Below are 22747 nucleotides of genomic sequence, written 5' to 3' on the forward strand. Positions count from 1 at the left end.
AACTGGCTGTCAACATGTTAGTTGTAAGACAATTATACTTCAAATCAATCGATCACAATGAATGGTGCTATCAATAATTTCGTGGAAATTGACGAATACGAATCAGTAAATTTTATATTTGCGTAACAAACTGCTGAAAATTTTCAAATTGTCATGTATTGTCGAGTTGTACCCGCATTCGCAGTTCTACGTGAACCCCTCGTTCGTTCTCCTAGGCACAGACCTCCATACTTTTGGATTCTTTGAAATCCGTAAAACGTACATAGTTCTTCATCAAAACAACTCTCAGCCTCGGATCAATTTCGTATTTTTCGATCAATTTCTAAACCTTTACTCTAGCAGGTATAACAAAGGTAACAAGATAACAGCTACTTGTGGCCACATGATTGCGCGTCAGCCCGATTCAAGCAGCGAGCAGACGTCTGTCTCGGCAGTTGGAAATAGAAATTCGAACAGAATGGAAGCAAATCTTTTTTATCTGGCGGTGATAGGTGCTATCATCGTCTACCTTTATCGCCGGGTGACAAAAAACAACGACTACTTCCACGATAAACCGATTCCTTCGTTGGCCGTGAAACCATTTTTTGGCTCAACTGGATCGTTAATGCTGAAGCGAACAACTTATCCGGGTTTCATCTCCTCTATCTACAATAAGTTTCCCAATGTGAAGTAAGTACTGGTTTTTCTATAAAGCTTAGAGAGCACAAAAAACTAAATTATAATTTCGATTTTTCGACCCAGAGTCCTGGGACTGTTCGACACGACCACGCCGATGTTTGTCATTCGAGATCCGCAGCTGATCAAGCAAATCGGTGTGAAGGATTTCGACCACTTTGTGGACCACCGGCAAATGTTCGGACGCGGTGAAGAAACCGACAATTCACATGCCCTGTTCATTAAAACCCTAGTCGCACTCAATGGACAGCGCTGGCGAGATATGCGGTCCGCACTTAGTCCAGCTTTCACCGGCAGTAAGATGCGGCAAATGTTCCAGCTGATGGAGGAATCCATCCAGACGATGATGCGTCACTTGGAAGCGGATCTGAAACAGAAGGGTTCCATGGAGGTGGAAGTGAAGGACGTTTTGTCGCGACTAGCGATGGATGTGATTGCTTCTTGTGCTTTTGGGCTTAAAGTTAACTGTTTTGAAGATCGTGAGAATGAGTTTTTGCGGCATGCCAAAAAGATGGTACATTTTGGTAGGCCGTTAGTTTTTCTGAAAATTATGGCCTTTCGATTGTTTCCTGTTCTGTCCAGTCGATTTAGTTTGGACATGATTGATAAGGAACAAGCGGTGTACTTTTCTGACATCATAAAACACACTGTTCAAACACGCGAGAGTAAGGGAATCATTCGACATGATATGATCGACTTATTGTTGCAAGCCAGGAAAGGTACCTTGAAGCATCATCAGGAGACGGAAGTTAATGAAGGCTTCGCTACAGTAGAAGAATCTGATGTAGGTAAAGGTCAGGTGACCAAAACGATGACCGAGACCGAAATGATAGCTCAGTGTTTGATATTCTTACTCGGAGGCTTTGAGTCGGTCTCAACAACTGGCACTTTCCTGATTTACGAATTAATTCGCAATCCTGATATTCAGGAAAAATTATACCAAGAAATTTTAGAAACAGAAAAGTTCCTAAATGGAAAACCACTTACGTATGATGTATTACAAAGTATGAAATACATGGACATGGTGGTATCAGAATCACTTCGGATGTGGCCCCCAGGCCCGGCACTTGATCGGCTCTGCGTACGGGACTACGTAGTGGATGATGGCGAAGGGCTTCGTTTCACCATTGACAAAGGAACGTGCGTCTGGATACCGGTTTACGGGCTGCATTACGATCCAAAATATTTCCCCAACCCGGAACGTTTCGATCCGGAGCGGTTTAACGATGCCAATAAAGCCGACATAAACCGGGACGTCTACCTACCGTTCGGTATTGGGCCGAGAAACTGCATCGGATCACGGTTTGCCCTGATGGAAGTTAAAACCATCATCTATCATATGCTGCTGAAATTTCCTTTCCAACGAAGCGAAAACACACAGATTCCACTGAGCCTAAAGAAGGGACTGGTTCATCTTGCAATGGAGAAGGGAATGTTTATGCAGTTACAGACTCGTACTAGACAGGAATGAATATTTGGAGTGATTAGAAAAAACGCAGTGATAAGATAATGTCGTTATCAATTAATTTGGTGTATACTTTTACAATGAGAAAAACTTATTGTGTTGTCGAAAGCAAAATAAGATAAATTCGTCTTTGTGCTTAGCCTACAGATTCTAAATAAATCAGTCAATCTATAGTCTGTAGATTGTCTGTCAAAAACTGGCTATCAAAACAATTTTCATATTCGTGATTATGCGACAGTTAATTTGTAATTTGTTTTTACATGATTGCTCACGTAAAACCATCATTTGCATTTTAATGTAGAGCTACGTCTTACCGCAAGGTGTCAATGAGTAATTCTCGCTGAAACGAGGTCACTACTGACACGAGCTCTTCAAATATTGGAACTTTTGCACTTAATTGGTTGAAAATGGCTTACTCGTTTACCAAGGGGTCTAACAGTTTAAAAAAAAAGTTGAATTTTGAGCAAACCTTGAGATCTATATGATGTGACATTTCATAAATTTGCCATGAAACAACTAACAAATGACCCGGTTCTGTAAAGAAGAAAAACAGGGCAGTAACTCAGCTAGCGTTTGAATAATGCTGTTCGCCAGCTTCCCTCGTGTCATATACCAGAGCAACGACAAGTATCGGTTCCTCCTATTTTTCATGGTCCGTCATTCCATCACCTACGTTGAATAAACTGGAGCATTTCAATTTCAGTCTGAACAAACGAGCAAAGTTACTAGAGTGAGCCGTTCACCTTTTGCTGCCAAAGTAAAATTACGCAACGTATTACTGTAGCATTGGTGATGGATATATTTGTGTTGCTAAGGAAAGCCGACAGGAAAGCCCTAAGTTCCAAGTTTCGTAAGTTTCATCAATTACCGAAAACCGTTCTTTGAAGAACGAACAAATTCTTATATGTAGATGCAAAAGTTGTCACTAAAACAATTACATTTTATTAAAACCATAGTTTGAAATGCATTTTGACACATTTGCGGTGAGTTAGGGTTTAGTTTTAGTTAACTTTAGTTTGACTTATCTGCAATTTTGCAATAGCACGCACATGAAAGTTTTCCATATTGGAGTCAATGCTAAGAGGATTTTCCGATCAGTTGTTGTGGATATTGGCTAAAATCTAATAAGAATTTACTCAATTTTAAGTGGGATAACGCGTTACCCCTTTGATGACGTCATTCACATCACAGCAATCAATCAATTACATCTTCATTTGCATATTTAGCCTCAAAAAGGGTCCATTGTTGGATGGCTATAGAAAGCCTGGAAATGGATCACATTTACTTGGAGGTGGCATATTTATTGATTGCTTTGGTACCTTCCGAGACGGCCAACTCAACCGGCAGTAACAAGCCAACAGAAGCGCGAGAGGTCATCGGGTACAAATTATTTGATATGAACAAGGGAATTAAATTGAATTAAAAGCAGTAAACGAAAGTTCCTTAAATCTTCATGAACAGATGTTTCGTCCTTAAAAGAACGGGTTTTCGACGAGATATGTTGGAAATTTAAGCCTTCTTTTCCGTCTTCTTGGGCAGCAACAAAACAGCTTGGATGTTCGGAAGGACACCTCTCTGGGCAATGATGGTGACACCGGACAGCAATTTGCTCAACTCTTCGTCGTTGCGGATGGCCAGCTGCAAGGGACAATAATTCTGGTCGTTTTGTAGTAGCGAGCAGCATATTTCCTGCCAATTTCAGAACTTCGGCAGCCAGATATTCCATCACGGCAGCGAGAAAGACGAGTGCTCCAGCTCCGCTCAGCAAAGTTTCCCTTTCTCAGCAGCCGATGAATACGACCGACCGGGAACTGCAGACGTACACGACTCGAGCCTGACTTTCGCTGCCCTTGATGTTTCCTCCTCCTTCCTCCTGAATGTCTATTTTTCATGGTCCGTCATTCCATTACTTACGTTGAACAAACTGGAGGATTTCAATTTCAGTCTAGGCAAAGGAGATAAAGTTGTTCGTTTAAATTTGTTTGTTCCTAGTGAGACGTTCACTTTTTGCTGCCAAAGGGGAATGACGCTACGCATTTCTATAGCTGTACTCGTTATTTTAGCATTGTCGACGGATCTTTTAAGAACGAACAAATTCTTATGTGAAGATGCAAAAGATGTCATTAAACTGCTAATACTAATACTTCATATAAGAAGATATAAAAGATTGTTGTTTTCCGCTGATCACAATAAAGTTTATTGGGCCAGCAATACTTACTTTACTTTAGTGGCAACGGTCCGTTACCGATCCTGCGCCGAACGAGTTATAGTCCTCCAGTACCGTCGGTCCTGGGCTGCCGTTTTCCAATCCCCATGAACACCAGCTGAACGTGCATCGTCTACAGCACAGCACAGATCCACTTCCTGGGTCTACGGACTCTTCCTGGTTCTCTGTTGAAAATAGTTTTGGCAACTCTTTCATCGGGCATTCTGGCCACGTGTTCAGCCCACCGCAGCCTGCCACATTGCACTACCTTCACTATATCAGCATATTTGTGTACTTGGTACAGCTCGTGATTCATGCGTCTGCGCCACACTCCATTTTCCATTTTGCCACCAAGTATAGATCGCAGAATTTTACGCTTAAAAACCCCAATCACTCGTCGATTAGCTTCCTTTTGCGTCCAGGATTCGTGTCCGTAACGAGCCACCGGGAGGATTAGTGTTCTATAGAGCGCCAGTTTTGTGCGAATTTGCAAACTACGGGACTTCAGCTGGCTACGTAATCCGTAGAAAGCGCGATTCGTCGCTGCAACTCGTCGTTTCACTTCGCGGCTTACATCGTTGTCACATGTCACGAGTGTACCAAGGTATATAAATTCCTCCACTACTTCATATCGTTTCTCATCTAACTCCACCTCGGCACCAACACCACTTAGGCTGCCACGTTTCCTACCAGCAACCATGTACTTCGTTTTGGTGGTGTTAATGGTAAGTCCCAATCTCGCCCAATCTCGGCCTTTCAAAAGGCCAGAAGTCCTCTTCCACTGCTCTACGGTTAATTCCGATGATATCGACGTCATCCACAAAACCAAGAAGCATGTGAGACTTAGTGATGATAGTTCCATTCCTTTCCACGTTTGCCTTTCGTAATGCACCTTCCAAGGCAATGCTAAATAGCAGGTTAGAGAGTGCATTCCCTTGCTTCAGTCCATCCAACGTCACGAAAGCAGCTGAGGTCTCACCCGCTATTCTAAGGCATGATTTGGATCCGTCCAGCGTCGCACGAATCAGTGTAACTAGTTTCGTCGGAAAACTATGTTCTAGTATTATTTGCCACAGCTCATTTCGTTTAACTCAATCGTACGCCGCTTTAAAATCCACAAACAGATGGTGTGTCTGCAAGTTGTACTCCCGGAACTTGTCTAGCAACTGACGCAGGGTAAACATCTGATCCGTCATGGAGCGACCCTCACGAAATCTTGGTACTCGCCGACGGAGGACTCCGGGCTCTACCTAACGGTGTCAGGAGGACTAACGGTCTCTGTCTTCAGAACAGGATATGGGAAACCATCTTGTAGGCAGAATTGAGCATTGTAATTCCTTGATAGTTTTTACACTCCAGTCATAGTTTACATCCCAATTTTTGAAAATTGAGCAAATGAGGCCATCCAACCACTCCTCCGGCATTTGTTCTTCCTCCCAGATCCTGACAACGATCCGGTGGATTGCTTCGTACAGCCGCTCGCTCCCCGCTTTTAGAAGTTCAGCCGGGATACCGTCCTTCCCAGCAGCCTTACCTAGCCTTTCAGCTCACTGATTGCCTTCTTAACCACCTCCTGTGTTGGTGGCTCCACAGCTTGACCATCGTTTACAATTCCTATCCTGTCCCTGCTGATCTCCGCATTTAAGTCTCCATTCAACAGTGTGTCGAAGTGCTCCTTCCACCTGGCTGCTACCGTCGTTTTGTCGGTAAACAGGTTGCCAGCACAATCATTGCACATCACAGGCATGGCAAAGTTCCTGTATCTCACCGTTTTATACAAACTCCGTGTGTCGTTGCTGGCGTATCGCTCCTCTGCGCCGGCGAGCACGTGCTCCTCGTACTCGCGTTTCTTTAGACGATGGATTCTTTTTTCCGCAGCTCTAGTCTTATTGTACCTCTCTCTGTTTTGACGCGTTGCCGCAGTGAGCATGCGTCTCCTGGCCTGGTTCTTTTTATCTGTCATTCTCTGGCATTCGGCCTCAAACCAGCTGTTACGCTGTCTTCCACGCGTCGTGCCTATCACCTCTCTCGCTGCTGTTTGGATGGCACCATGGATGTTCCTCCACAGCCCATTTATCTTCTCCTTCTACCTGCTGTTCTGCGATTCGTTGGTCAAGCTTCCTGGCGTACTCAACTGTTACGCCGTCTGCCATTAACCGCTGGTTGTTGAAACGCAGCGTCCTCTCAGTGCGAGCTTGTGCCGTGTTCGACAGCCTTGCGCGAATCTTCCTCACTACGAGATAGTGGTTAGAGTCGATATTTGGACCACGAAAAGACCGTACATCGATAACATCCGAAAAGCGCCGACCGTCAATCAAGACATCATCGATCTGAGAGCTAGAGTCTCCATTTGGATGCCTCCAAGTGTGTTTCCGAATATTCAAACGTGGAAAGTAAGTGCTACAGATGGCCATTTCTCTAGGTTCGATTTTTTTTCCCAACATCCATGCTGAATTTACATTTTGTATAGTCGTCTTTATATGGAAAAAACTTGTGTAAACCAAGTGGTTTCCACGAGACGGCACAACATGCCACAGTATGCATCATGCATTACAATTGGCAACCAAAATCTTCGGATTAGAATCCATAGCGTTTCTTTTTGTGACAATGATTAAGGAGTAAAGTATATGCTATCAAGTCGAAGACCGTAACCGAACTCGAGAATATTATTAGAGCCACACTGGATGATGGCGATATTGTCCACAAGTCAATAGTAAATGTGTACTTTTGTTGTCTTGAAAACTACAGCCACCTCATCGATGTTTTTCTTCTGTATAAATTTTGCTTTAACTGCTTCCACGAGACATTTTGCTACTAACAACGATCAAACTCGCGGTTGGCTACCGCTTCTCTCCAAACACGAAACCTTCGCGATTAATCACTTTGAAATGCCAACCAAGTACTTGAAATGTAAAACTAAAATAATAAACAATGCGAAACCAAACACAATAAGATGTAGCAAGCGGAAATCTTGCTCGGGTACTGCTAGCATCAATCTGCTAGCTGCTTGCTTGCTATGCTTGGCGTCGACTTGGTGTCGTAGGATTTCGCTTTCGGAATCAGCTTTTAATCCTCCGGAAAGCATGCTAAACAGACGAGAACCGAACACGGTGACACAAACATGATACGAGTGCACTGCGCTACGCTTCGAATTCATGCACCAGCAGTGCTGGAGCAGCAGCACACCGACCGCACCGGTAAGTCAGTTTCCACTTGATGAATAATCCCACAATATTGCAGTACCGGAGAACCGACCGCCGCGCTGTGCCGCGCCACCGACCCTCTGATCCTAGGAGGATTACAGCGGGCTAGCGCGCGAGCTGGTAAGCCACGGTTGTAACATGTTGAAACTCCGGTTTCAATTTGCATGCTGAACCACATCCACGCATGTACCTACTCAACTATCCATCCGGTCCCGACCGCCGCACGCTGACTGCTGCAGGATGATCGGGCTCTCAACGGTTTAATTCCAGCTTTTGAAAATCCCGGGTTCTGCTAGCATCGCCGCTGCTGACGCCAGACTGTTGATGCTGTTGTTCGTGTGCTGACTAGCTGCTGCTGCTGCTGCTGAACTTAGGAAGGTACAGTTGGAGAATGAATTTTAATTTTCATGAATATCTAATAATTTTCCACTCAAGCGGGTTCATCTCTGCCCTCGACAATGTTGGCAATGACTGCGACGTCGACGATGGGTTGTGCCATGGTCTAGCGATGGAAAACTAATGGGTGTGGGAGGAAACTTTCCTGCAAACTATCAGGTAGCAAAGACTAATCATGCAAAAACTAGGTCAGAGGTGCAATTTGAAATGGTTTTGTGGTAAAAAATTTAATCTAGCGTGTAAATGCATGCTCTCATTATTTGAGCTAATCAAAACCATTAGATATCGATGAGCATTCTGTCCGGAACAGTTTTTCCTACCGCTTATTCAAGTATCATTGCGGGATCCACAAACTGAGCTCAAGCATTTAGCATTTATCGTTTTCATAACACACCTCTGCTCTCACCGTTTACCGTAACGATTTAGAGTTAAGCGAACGTACTTTAATCCAACATCTAGTAGGGCTGGCAAACACTCAAGGATAACAGATTATTTCCTTTGACTTTCAATCTAATGGTACTCTGTTACAGATCCATTTTCAACCGGAAGCTGCTTACCAGTACCTAGTACAGGGTACTCTTACGTTAACCTGCAAATTGCCTCATATCGAAACGTTTTCTGACGATAAAGTGCAGACATCGGCTCGATAGCAGAGGCGATCATAATTTCACTGTTAATCTTGTTCTGGATCACTGGGAAGCCTATTATGTGCCTCTTACCGACACAGGTCTCAACTCAACTGCAATTTAAATGACCACTCGAAAAGCGCTTCTGCTGCCACTGCAAGGACATTTTTTCCACCCGAACACTCCGGCACAAACCAATCGCTAAAAAAACAACACTATCAGAACAGTCAGTGCAGTGGTGGGAGGAAATAAATTTCATTCTCACCTACCGACAACCTGACAGGACCTTATCCTATCGGCGGAAGCTTGTGAGCTTCTCTTTTTCTTGTTTCGAATTCGATCGTTTACACCGCACCGGTTAGACGTTTTGCAGTCAGTTCAGCGTTAATATTAGAGTGCGTCAATTTAAACTGTCCCTTTTCCCTTTTGAAAAGCAATTTTCATATAGGTACATTTCATCATGTAGGATTATGTTATACCTTTATAACAGAATCGCAAAAGTTTGAACTACATCGGGAACATACGTGGAGGGAGTTCTTTTTAATATAATGAAAACACAGGAGTAAAATAAGTTAGTCTAAATATGTGAAATCATTTTAAGTTTTTTTTCCCGTAATAACCAGAAGCAGAATCAAAATTACAGCAAAAAATTAAAACATTATAATATAATGTAATGAAGCACTCTATTCGCTTCTATACCTCGCTGGAACAAGATAAGCTCGCATTGGACTGTAATGGTAGCAAAACCGTGATCCGGCAGCAAACGGCTGCTAGCATAGCAGTGCCAGTACCTGGCGGCAACATCATCACCATGCGCGCACATACACACACACACACACACTGGCCATGGTGTTGGTCGTGGCTAACTGGGCACAGCACAGTCGGATCTGCTGATGAAAGCCGGCCGGCCGGATCAGGACCGAGACCAGGACCGAAACCAGGATCAGGACGTGGTGGGTGGAAAAATGTTGCTACCTTAACCTTCCGCCGCGCACCGGATGACCCCTCAGCTAGCCGGCAGCGCACCAGAGTCCGGTACGGTTTGGTCCGGTGGTACAAGCTCTCTTTCATCAGGTAATTCTCGGGATTGCATTTTATGTGGCAGCAAGCAAAGAGTAGTAGGTGCTTTGCATGCACAAGATGAAAGCCACCACCAGCCACCACCTTGAGCTGCGATTTGCGGACTACCGGAACTTGCAGCGGGGTTATATAATGGGCTTTACGCTCGGTTTGCGTTCTCTCGCTAGTCGCTATCTGCCTGCGCGATGCTGCCGAGCCGGAAGCCTGCTAAAGAAGGATTCGAAAAATGTCGTGACACACTTACAGCCGCAGGGATCTGCTGCATGATGGATGATGAGTCTATTTTCTCGAATTTTGAATAATTTTGTTTTCTATTGGGATGGGGTGATCATGAAAAGAAAACATCAACGTAAATAATGTTTTCTTAGAGATAAATTTAATCAAAAGTTGTACCAAAAATTGTGAATCATTATTTGATCATCATGTGAGTGTAAGAAATTCAGTTTAGAACCTGTGCTCAGCATATATTCGGTTTTAGTACTTATTTTTCGTAGTATGGTCTCGACTTGTTTTTGTTTGAAGCTTTTTTTGGAAAATGGCGTTTGAAGTCAAATCAAAGTCGTAACCAATTTTTAATTACTCTAGTAACTAAAGTAAGTAACTAAGAGTAACTAAAAATATGTTACGACTTTGGTTTAACTACATACGCCATTTCCCAAAAAAAACTACATACTTATTTTTCATTCACGTCAACGTTTCGATTGATTATGATCTTCCTCAGGGGTTCTAAAATGTTGATTTACTGTAATCTTTTAGGGCGTGCCATTGGTGCTTTTCTGATTCGCCTTTCTCCAAATTGTTCGAGTCTGCCACGTGTTTTATTTGACGAGACGAGTGTTTTATTATTAGTGTTTTATTATTACATATAATTCCAGCGAATAAGGGTTGTTGGCACCAATGAGCGGTGCCTTCTTACCGCCGTTGGAACAAAAGTCATGTTAACAACAGCTGGATGGATCTGTACCAAACCACTGCAGAAGGTAGTGTCCAGAGGGGACATCGGAGTGGATGGAAGGGTCACGCAAAACACTGAATCCTAGCCGGAACGGTTTACCGACTGGGGACGACACCAAACTGGAATTCTTTCGGATATCGAAAAAGGATCACTTTTACACCAGTTTTAATCTATACCTATAAAGAAGGATTTCTGTCTGTCTGTCTGTCTGTCCGTATGTTCCTTATAGAATCGAAAACTACTGAACCAATCGGCTTGAAAATATGCATATAGAGGTTTTTTGGGGCCAGGAAAGGTTTTAGTGATGGTTAGAAACCCCTCCCCCCACTAAGAGGGGGGCTCCCATACAAATGAAACACAAATTTCTGCATAACTCGACAACTAATCAAGCAAATAGAACACAATTTGGCATGTGGGTGATTTCGGTGACAAGAATTTATTCTATGGTAAATTGAGACCCGTCCCCTCTTTATAAGGGAAATTATAACTCCTCTCCTCTTTAAAAGGGGGGGGGCTTCCATACAAATTTCCTCATAACTCGAGAACTAATCAAGCAAATGGAACCAAATTTGGCATGTGAAGGTTTTCGAGGGCAAGAATATTTTCTATAGTAAATTAGGACCCCTCCCCACTTTAAGAGGGGGGGCTCCTGTACCAAAGAAACATAATTTTCCTCATAACTCGAGAAGTAATTAAGCAAATGGAACCAAATTTGGCATGTGGGTGTTTTTGGAGACAAAATTTTTTTCTGTGATGAATTGGGACCCCTCCCCGTTTTAAAAGGGGGGGGGGGCTCCTATACACATGAAATACAAATTTCCTCATAACTGAAGAACTAATCAAGCAAATGGAACAAAATTTGGCATGTGAAAGTTTTCGAGGGCAAGAATATTTTCTATGGTAAATAAGGACCCCTCCCCACTTTAAGAGGGGGGGCTCCTATACAAACGCAATACAAATTTCCTCATAACTCGAGAACTAATCAAGCAAATGGAACAAAATTTGGCATGTGGGTGTTTTTGGAGACAAAATTTTTTTCTGTGATGAATTGGGACCCCTCCCCGTTTTAAAAGGGGGGGGGGGGCTCCTATACACATGAAATACAAATTTCCTCATAACTGAAGAACTAATCAAGCAAATGGAACAAAATTTGGCATGTGAAAGTTTTCGAGGGCAAGAATATTTTCTATGGTAAATAAGGACCCCTCCCCACTTTAAGAGGGGGGGCTCCTATACAAACGCAATACAAATTTCCTCATAACTCGAGAACTAATCAAGCAAATGGAACAAAATTTGGCACGTGGGTGTTTTTGGAGACAAAATTTTTTTCTATGATGAATTGGGACCCCTCCCCAGTTTAGGAAGGGGGGCTCCTATACAAATGAAATGCAAATTTCCTCATAACTCGAGAATTAATCAAGCAAATGGAACCAAATTTGGCATGTAAAAGTTTTCTAGGGCATGAATATTTTCTATGGTGAATTAGGACCCCTCCCAACTTTAAGAGGGGGTGCTTCTACACAAATGAAATACAAATTTCCTCATAATTCGAGAACTAATCAAGCAAATGGAACCAAATTTATCATTTGAGTGGTTTTGGACGCAAGATTTTTTTCTATGGTGAATTGAGACCCCTCTCTTCTTTGGAAAGCGAGTTATGGCCCATCTCCCCTTTAAGAGGGTGGGCTTCCATACAAATGAAATGCAAATTCCTCTTATCTCGAGAACTAATCAATCAAATGGAACCAAATTTGGCTGTGGGAGTTTTAGATGGCAGAATGTTTTTCTATGGTGAATTACGACCCCTTCCCCTTTTAAGAGGGGAGCTCCCATACAAATGAAATTCAAATTTCCTTATAACTTGAGAGCTAATCAAGCAAATGGAACCAAATTTGGCATGTGGGAGATTTTGGAGTCTTGAATTCATTTTACGATAGTTAGAAACCTCTCACCCCTGTGGTAGAGGGATATGGACTCTTATACAAATAAAACAGAAATTTTTGCGAAACTCAAAAACTAATCGAACTCGGGAAATTCGAGTCTTCCATAAAACATTAGTCAATACAAGACCACAAAAACTATCTATAGTAACACTAGATCATTCAGGACGAGACGGTCGCGAGTGTTGCCGGTGACCCGCCGTCGGAAGCGCCGTCCACTGGGAGGCTTGCAAAACTCGAGATTGTGACAAAGATCATCCGAGATTCATGATTATGTACAACACAGGTTAATTTGTGGCAATACGAAGTTTGTCGGGTCAGCTAGTCAACTATATTTTATACAATGTGGCACTTTCACTTAATTCTTATCACTTGTTACTATCTCGGTGGTTAAATCAATGTTAACTCTAAAACGGCTGAAATACTTCTTCTCCTGCATTGCGTTAAACGCCCGTATTTATACTACACTAGCTGATTGCCCGATCTCACTCGGTGCCCCTTTGTCACTCAGTCACTTGTACATCTATTTATGTAACAAAAACTCTCATAATGCAAGAAACAAAACTCTTTTTTTCATTTGAATATGTCTACTTCCTTTGTCAGTTCCTCTCACAAAACCTTTTTTTACGTTTTTGAACTTCCCCTTTTTGATGGCCGCCCTATTCTCCCTTTCAGAAATAAAACAACTACCAACTATACCAAAAACATGTGTTTGGCAAACAACGTTCAATGAAGAACAGTCCAGAAGTTCCGGAGCTATGGCCGAACATACATTCATACTCACCTTCCTCGTCCCTACATGTCAGTTCCTTCCCAATTGGCTCCCCCTTTCGTGACGTAGCTAATTATGCATCGGTTTGCTTAATGAAAATCGCTAAAATGGAAACGAAACAAAGGTTTATTTACCATATATTCCTCCTCGTTGGAACCCCCCTCTTTTCTCAAAGTCAGTTGCACAACTGCAATCGCTTTAAATGCAAGAGAAACGCAACCCCTTTTACTTATTTAGAACTCTTCCCCCCTTGTTAGGGATTCCCCCTTTTGTCAACTTCCCAGTGCTAATTCCCTAATGTCAAGAAACTTTTGTGCCAAATTTGTTGAGGAATTGTCCAGGCATTTCAGAGTTATGACCTTCCCTCTGTTATAAACTACCCCGCCTGTTATGACTCCCCCCTGCTTTTGTCAACCTCCTGAGTTCTGATTTCCTTATGCCAAGGAACATATGTGCCAAGTTTGATGAAGAACCGTCCAGGTATTTCCAGTTATGGCCTCCTCCTTTTATTAGCCACCACCCCCACCCCTTCTCTTCTTGTCAACCCTTCAGTGTTGATTGCCTTATCGACTGAAGTTTTTAGAGCGTCTTAGTAGAATACGAAACCTAAAATTAAATAAAAAGAAGAAAACTTATCCAATTTAATTCTACTATGTATATTTCATTCACGACAGATACGTATTCGACAGATACGTTCGAAAAGAGACACTGAGGAAGCCTGCAAGTCCTAGGCGAAATACGTATCTGTCGTGAATAAAATATACATAGTAGAAATAAATTGGATAAGTTTTCTTCTTTTTATTTAATTTTAGATTGTCTTATGTCAAGGAACATGTATGCCAAGTTTGGCGAAGAACCGTCCAGGCATTTCGGAGTTATGGACCTCCCACCCACTTTGTTACGACCTCCCCCCGCTAATCAACCCCCCAGTGCTGATTCCCTTATATCAAGGAATATGTGTGCCAAGTTTGGTTGAGATCGATCAAGGCGTTCTGGAGTTATGGTGGGACATACAAACATACAAACATACTCACGCTCACTTTTATGTATATACTAGCTGAGTACCCGATCATACTCGGGCCTTTGTCTCACAGTCACTTGTACATCAGTTATTGTAACCGAAATGCTTATACAGGGATACCTCGATATAAGACAACCTCGTTATAAAACAACCTCGATATAAGACAATTCGATATAAGACAATTTTTACCTCGGTATAAGACAAATTGCTTTGACATAGTTGGTAACGACATCTGAGCCAATTTTCCAATCCAAAACCCGATAAAGATGTTCATTTTTTCTAAATAATCCTAAAAATTATAAAAAACTAATAGCTCAAACAATAAAAAATAGTTCAAAAAATGTAAACATACAACACAGAACAAATTTTAATGCAAAAATGTTTGGAAAAATCATGTTTCGATATAAGACAATTTCGATATAAGACAACTTTTTGAAATTATAAATTGTCTTACCTCGAGGTATCCCTGTAATGCAAATATATAACGCTTGCTCCTCTTTTGGATGTTCCTTCCCATTTGTCAGCTCCCCCTCTTTTGTCTACCCGGCCACTTACACATCTGTTTTCTTTACGGAAATCCCTGTAAAACCCTATACAGAAAGAGAAACAAAGACATTTATCCTTTTTGCACCTTCTAGCAATGGCCACCCCACCCATAGTTTTGTTATTGTACTTTTCAAAAAAAGTAGAAGGTGCAACAGTGTTTCTTCCATGGATACATAAAACCTGTCATTCCCTTAATCTCACTTCAAGACAAACTTGTTTGTAAACATTGTTTTTAGTTTCATCACCAGGAGCAAGTATGCACAAATTATTGGCCGAGCCCACTCTGGAACATGCCACATAAAGTTGACCATGGGAAAAACATGGTGTTCTCAGATCAATTCCACACTGTTTGAATGATTGCGGCCAATAACACTTAGCTAGTGATCGACATCGGACCGGGTAAAGTCCGGAAAGTCCGGTCCGATACCCGGTCCGAAGTCCGATCGGAACGAAATTTTTGAGTCCGATTTTTTATCGGACCGGAACCGGAACGAAGCGTTCCGGAACCGGACCGGACCAGGTCTTCCGTTGAAAGTCCGGAAAAGTCCGGAGCACTTTTGATCGTAAAACTGACCGCAGTGGAAACGTTGACTAGGACTTGCTTTATATGTTTAAAACTAATTTCCTTTAACTTTCTCAGTATTGAGGAAAGACAATAATTTCGCTAGCAATAATACACTTTCTGTTGAAGGCTCCAAAACAAGTCCAACGAATCGATTTATTTTTAAAAAATTAGCAAACATCTGTGGGTCCTAAAACCGAACGTTTCGCAGCATCGGTTCGTGCCTTATGATCCCTCAAAATTTGATTTCAAAGAACTAATTTTAAAAGTTATGTAATAATAGCACTTCATTTTCTCGGTAATGCCATAGGTAACCGATATTCACGTTTATGGTCCAATATAAAAGATAACTCAATAGTTTCATCGGATTTTTCAAAATTATCGTATAGGTTTGGGCCGAAGAGTCTCAGGTTTTCATGAAATTTTGCTTACGAGCATAGGATGTTAACTTTTTAATGAAAACAATATGTTGTCCTATTTTTCCAGAAAACTTCACTAGAAATTTTTCGATTTTTTCGAACACAGCTTAGTTCGAAAGTTTATAGTTTTAAAACCAAGCATTGCAGAACAATTTTTTTTATGAAAATGCAATAAAATTTTCTCAGCAATCCAGGAAAAATACTAGTTCGAACAAGCTTTTCACATCATTTTCTATGACGGTGCAAAATTCTAAGGAAATGTTGGAAAGCCCATGTTCTAAGTCCTAAGAAATTTTGAAGTATAGTGGACTCTCTGAAAAGTTAATCGATTGGTGAATGGGTCGATTAACTTTTTCGAAATATTACCTTTTCTGAGTAGTCCTAAGAGTCATTGAAAATGATAATCACAAAAGCGAAAAATATATTCTCGGATGCAAGATACTTATTTTGAAGTATCTGGAAGTTAAGTTGTAACGTAAAGAAAAATGTAGCAAGATCTTTATAAAATAATGCTTCCCTACGATAAAACTGAACCTTGTCGTGGTGTAGGGCTTTTTAACTAATCAGTAAATGAACAGCGGTCACGTTTACTTCTGAATGTCAAAATACTTTTGTGATTTCAAGTGGAATTCGGGGTAAAAATTTACCAAATGCGATTGTTGCGTTGTTCAGAAAGTGCTTTTATTCCGTTTAAGAATAAGGCCAGTATGGGGATCTCTGATAATTAATAGATGAATGTTTTTGGGATTCATCCCTATTTATCACAGCTGTCACAAACATCTCCGAAAAATGTCGGATTGGTTGGGTCGATCGGGGGCTTAGGGTCAGTAAGGGTATGTAAGCGGGATACCAGATCCTGTTGGATGTCGAAGGACCACTCTACAATGATTACGGGTATAATAATAGAAGTGCTTAGGTAGCAGATGGGAAAATTAGGTCAATTCGTGTCGTGTGTTCGAGTCTTGGCAGGGCGGTGCTGCTAGTTAGTCAGTAGGATTTTTGCACTGGCCCCGTGGCTGACCTGTGCTCTGATAGCCGGCCGCGAGGTCTGTCGATAGGCAGGGATTGAGTCTTAGAGAGACGTTTAAGCCCACAGCTTTTCTGCACTAGCTCTTTGGTCTCGGGGGTTGGAAGGCGGGTGCGTCTCTATAAAGCTTTATAAGCTCTAAAACTTCTGTCGACTACCGCGAACGTCCGGGTTGTACTGCGCTCAATTTACTTTGTATCTTGGGATAGTGCATGAATGGTGGGGGAATGAAAGATCCAATTTACCCTGATAAGTTGATAAACGCCAATGCTCCGAAATTTGTCTTTCCTATTAGTTCATTTGTCGTTGTTTGTGTTAGAAAATAGAAAGCGGGCGCGCGGTTGATGACCGGTGTCAGGCGGGGCTGACGAATCCTCCACTTCATTATGCTACATTTTACAACTCAAGTATGACCGCATTTCTAGGTCAAGAATAAAAACATGAGATTAGTCTAACTCAAGTAGTACAAAAAGTCCAAAGCACATTTACAAATTCGATCTATCATTTTTCTTCTCATCATCATCATTATCATTATCATCATCATCGTCATCATCATTATTATCTTCATTATATTTAAAATATGGCATTCCGGCAGAGAGATCTTAGAGTCAGTTCATGGAGTCTGCGCAGGGCCGGAACGCCTCCGCCTGCGGGCATAGGCGTGACGGCTATGCTTGGGACTCTACCTGTGTTTAAGTGGGCGACAGTGCCTGTCTCGTCAGGTAGAACTGATGTTTGAGGTCTCCCTGGCACTTTGTTGACATCACAAAAGGGCCCAGCGCAGAGTGTTATACGCTACTAGCTGACCCGACAAACTTCGTATTGCCACAAATTAAAATGTGTTGTACATAAATCGTGAATCTGTCACAATCTCGAGTTTAGCAAGTTTCTGAGGAGCTCAACCCAAGATAACTCATTTTAGCAGTTACGTCACTATGAGAGCATGAGTAGTTTAATTTACAAATTTTCAATTTTTCCTCATAATAAAGTAGAAAACACTGTTACTTAGCCACATAAAATAAAGCGGATAGCACTTAAATATTCGCCGTGATTGTATAACATTTCGCTGAATACCATTTCGCGAAAAACCTTGCGCAGAATGTCCCATTTCACGGAAAACCTTTTCATGAAAAGTACCATTTCGATCCTCGGGGTGATCCTCTCCTTACTCGTTGTCGCTCGTTCGGACCCAACTTAAGGAAAGTAATAGGAAAACAAATCAACCTAGACAGAGCTGATTTCTGCGGGGGCTGCAGAAAGTTTTTGGTGGTCTTGTTATTGTATGTTATGTTTTATAGAAGAGTCTAAAATTTCTCGAGTTCGATTAGTTTTCGAGTCACGTAAAAATTTCTGTTTTGTTTGTATGAGAGTTCTTATTCCCCTACCACAGGGGTGAGGGGTCTCAAACTATCACAAAAAAAAAATCCTGCCTACAAAATCCCTCACATGCCAAATTTGGTTCCATTTGCTTGATTAGTTCTAGAGTTATGAGGAAATTTGTATTTCATTTGTATGGGAGCCCCCCCTGCTAAAGCGGGGAGGGGTCATAATTCCCCTCCTAAAGAGAAGAAGGGTCTCAATGCACCATTAAAAAAATTCTTATCTCCAAAAATACCCATATGCCAAGTTTTAATCTATTTGCCTGATTAGTTCTCGAGTTATGCAGAAATTTGTGTTTCATTTGTATGGGAGCGCTCCCTCTTAGTGGGGGAAGGAGTGTCTAACCATCATAAGAACCTTCCTCGGCCCCAAATATCCTACAATGCAAATTTTTACGCCGATCGGTTCAGTAGTTTTCGATTCTATAAGGAACATACCGACAGACAGACAGACCGATAGAAATCCGTTTTCATAGGTATAGAAGATAACCCGAAAAAAAGAAAAAAAAGAAAAAACATCTTTATGAAATAATACTTAGTTCCTTTCAGTAAATTTAAAATAGTCGGTTATACTAGTTAACTTTTGACTTTTATTTTTCGTCCCTGCTGTTCCTTCTTTTGCATTTAAAATTCAATCTAAGTTTGCGCTTTTCCAGTATGTTATCAAAAATCCTGCGATAAGTATGTGCCCGTATTGAACTGTTGCTACAACTGTCCGTTACAAGAGTTTAATTTAATCCCAGTTATGATGAGACTCTGTAAGAAACTGTGAAAAGGTGTCAAGAAATCGATAAAGGAGAAATAAAGATAGAAGGAAAACACACGTGTGTGAATAACCGCTTTGGATAACCAAAAAATTTAAACTATCAGAAAAGTTAAGGCAAAAATTAACTTTTTAGAGTGTTGTATGGGAGCTAATATTCGCTTAACTTTTCTGAACAATTAACTTTTCAGAGAGTTAACTTTTCCAAGAGTCCACTGTATTTTTTTCTTATTTGATAATTCATTTGTCTGTTAGTATCAAAAATTTCACTGCAGTGATTTTATTTTTCCACCACCATGAGAAATATTTTTTCCAACTGGTATTTTTGCTAAGTGGCTGAGAATTTTTTTTGCCGTTTCATAAAACAAATTGTTCAAAAGTTATAAACTTTTGAAGCAAGTGATGTCCTAGAAAACTGGAAAATTTGATTTGAAGTTTCCTGAGAAAATAAAAAATCGCGAATTTAAATTAATTTTTATTAAAAAGAACATAAACTGGCGGTTGAAAGACAATTTTTTAATTAAAATCTGACTTTCATGTCTGAAAGTGTACCATTCCATGATGGGTAAGCTACCAAGCACCAGTTAATGGTGTTGCATTTTCATTTTTTTTAAATGATCCGTTTCAGGCCGGTTAGCGTTTAGAAGTTACAGAAGGTTTCACACATTCAAAGCTTTGCCTTTGACATTTACCTATTTTTTAAAAATTAATCAATTTTGCATCCGGACAATTTCGGACTTCCGGACCGGAATCGAACCGGAACCGGAACAAAGTTAAATCGGACCGGAACGAAATCGGACCTAAAAAATTCGTTCCGATTTTTTACCGGACCGGACCGGACCGGAACCCGGACTTCAATTTTCGTTCCGATGTCGAACACTACACTTAGCACTAATGGTCGAACGCTTTTTATACGGGTCACTTTGATTCAGCGCATAATTACACTTGACAAATCTACAGCTGCGAGCATTGCCGTTTAGTGTTTCGTATTTTGATTCGGATTCCCTTATATCAATTCGGATTCCCTTATATCAAGGAACATGTATGAAAGTTTGATAAAGAATGGTCAAGGCGTTTCGGAGTTATCGTTTCCCCCCCCTATTAGTCCCACCCCCCTTTGTCAATCCCCGGTGCTGATTCCCTGATGTCAAGGAACATGTATGCCAAGTTTGATTAAGAACGGTCAAGGCGTGTCGGAGTTATGGCCTCCCCCTTATTAGGGAACCCTCTTTCCTGTCAGGGAACCTCCCCCCTCGTTTTTGTTAACCTTCCAGTGCTGATTCTTTTATGTCATGGAACATATGTGCCAAGTTTGATGAATAACCGTCCAGGCATTTCGCAGTAATGACCTCCCCCCTTTTATTTCGGAGGTATGTTCCCCCCTATTAGTTCCCCTCCCCCCTTTGTCAACCACCGTGATAATTCCCTGACGTCAAGGAACATGTGTGCCAAGTTTGAAAAAGAACAGTCAAGGTGTTTCGGAGTTATGCCCTCCCCCTCTATTAAGGACCCTTCCCCCATAACAAGGTAACTCTCTCCTTCGTTTTTGTTAACCTTCCAGTGCTGATTCTCTTATGCCAAGGAACAATTGTGCCAAGTTTGATGAATAACCGTCCAGACATTTCGGAGTTATGGCCTCCCCCCTGTTACGAACCCCTCCCCTTTGTCAACCCCCCAGTGCTGATTCTCTTACATCAAGGAACATGTGTGCCAAGTTTGGTGAAGATCGGTCAATGCGTTTTGGAGTTATGGTGGAACATACAAACATACAAACAAACATACTTACGCTCACTTTTGTATATATAGAAGATATAGATAGAGTGGCATTCTGGTAATCTCTAGCAACTTCGGGAAGGTTCGACGTACTGTATTGCTGGCATAGGAAAGAAGTGTCTAGAATGTTTGATGTAGTGCATTTTAGCGTATTTTTTGCTGTCGCGAACAAAGGTATCGTTTTTGGTGGTATTTCTTTAATATTTATTAGTACAGCGATTCAAACCTACATCTTGACGGATCAACATGGTTTTTTTCCAGGCAGATCAACAACAACAAACTTAGCACAATTCACTACTCATTAGATTAAGGGCCTGGAAGAAGGAGCCCAAGCCGACACCGTGTATACTTATACAAAGGCGACGTTTGATCGTGTTGATCATTCTATCTTATTGTCAAAATATATTTTTAGATCAATCAAAGATGCAAAGCCTAGTAGTTGACTGATGTCCTTAGTGAAAATCAGGCCTTTCGTTGCGATGCCGGGTCTTCGGATCCTCTCAAGAATGATGCTGAACTGGATGCAGGACGTTCTGCAGTTCTAATTTTGTCAAAAAATTGCGGTGTTCGGTAAAAAAGATCGTGAGTGTGCAAGATGCGCACGATGAAACACATCACTCGATCTAATGTAGCTCTGATCAGTAGCGTCAATAGAGGTTTTCCGTCAGATTATACCCCTTCTTTTCTTATTTTTTCTCGAAAGTACTCCCAATACGAGTGATAATGGTGCAAAAATATATTTTTTTCGTTGGCTCTAGAATTTACTACGATTTTTCAAACAATGTAAATTGCAAGAATGGTGAGTTTCTTTTCACCAAATCACGAATGTTGAGTTTTAAAAAATTCGTTTCGGCTGCACTGTTTATTAAAATTTTCAGATTTTCTGGCAGCATTGCACAACAGATATTGACATATGTGTATCAGCGGTTGAGTGAAAAGGACAAAACGAATGAAGCTAATGATTACCTTCTTTTTCGTTTCGTGCGTTGCTTGCCACAAGAGTAAAGAGTGGCATAAATGGTTTCGAAGTGGTGAAAATAGAGGACACTGGTACAAAAAGGCATGTAATACATCCGAGAAGTGACGGGTTGAAATATACGTATTTTAGTTTTTCATTTTTACAGTAGTTAGAGGTTTTAATAAAGAAAGTTTTATATGGGTATCATTTCTAAGAGTCAAAACCGAACATTTAGTGGAAAAAAAAATTTTGACGGAAAACCTCTATTGATCTGGAAAACCGTGTTCATGTATTATGTACCATAGCTGGTCTCAATCGACTGTATCGAATGCTGCTTTGAAATCAATAAAGATGTGATGCATAGGCCCGTTGTACTCCTGATTCTCTTGCAAGATCTATCGAATTGTGGAAATTTGGTTCGTAGAAGCACGAGTCTCCATGAAACCCGCCTGGTAATTTCCTACGAAACCCTGTGCTATCGGTGACAGCCGGCGTGACAGAATGAGTACCTTGTAGGCGGCGTTTGCCAGCGTTATCCGCGTTATTTGCAGCTGTTGATCTCTCATTATTATGTTTTACACAGCCGAGAGACACGATCGGAGTAACGTAGGATGGACGAATATTGAGGCGCTTGAGAATAAGCGCATTTTACTTGACATCGAAGAGCCGTGATTAGACTAAGGTTTGAACTATGGCGGCGCTACGGAGCCTCTCATCCTCTACTTGAGATGCTCTCTCTACCCTCTACTCTCCGTCATTATTCTATTTCCATTTATTACTCTCTCATCTCGTTATTTTATTGTTTCTTTCCCCCTTCCCTTTCTTACCATCATTCTCTTCGATATCACTAGTCTCTCCCCCGCTAAAATTGTCAGCCAGACGTCGTTCGACACAAGCGAACCTTTTACTAGCATCTGTTCGACGTCGTGCGAACGATTCTTGCTGAGCGCATCATAATTCCATAAGAAATGCTTTCAAGCG

The 22747-nt window shown here is 41.4% G+C and overlaps 2 protein-coding genes across 6 annotated transcripts in view; both read left to right on the forward strand.

The window, feature by feature from the left end:
• The window catches only part of LOC128743980 (furin-like protease 1), a 570474-nt gene that overhangs the window by 178580 nt on the left and 369147 nt on the right, over window positions 1-22747 (forward strand). The gene's annotated exons all lie outside the window — the stretch shown is intronic.
• LOC128739469 (probable cytochrome P450 9f2) lies at window positions 458-2146 on the forward strand. Its single transcript, XM_053834963.1, has 2 exons — window positions 458-669; window positions 742-2146. The coding sequence occupies exons 1-2, from the start codon at window positions 458-460 to the stop codon at window positions 2144-2146; spliced, it is 1617 nt and encodes a 538-aa protein (XP_053690938.1).

The sequence above is a fragment of the Sabethes cyaneus genome, chromosome 3, assembly GCF_943734655.1.
Source record: "Sabethes cyaneus chromosome 3, idSabCyanKW18_F2, whole genome shotgun sequence".
Taxonomy (NCBI): domain Eukaryota; kingdom Metazoa; phylum Arthropoda; class Insecta; order Diptera; family Culicidae; genus Sabethes; species Sabethes cyaneus.

Excerpts from the sequence above, each read along its gene's own strand:
- LOC128739469 (XM_053834963.1), top strand. The coding sequence starts at position 458 with ATGGAAGCAAATCTTTTTTATCTGGCGGTGATAGGTGCTATCATCGTC. Across the intron at positions 670-741 it reads AATAAGTTTCCCAATGTGAA|AGTCCTGGGACTGTTCGACA; the intron begins GTAAGTACTGGT and ends TTTTCGACCCAG.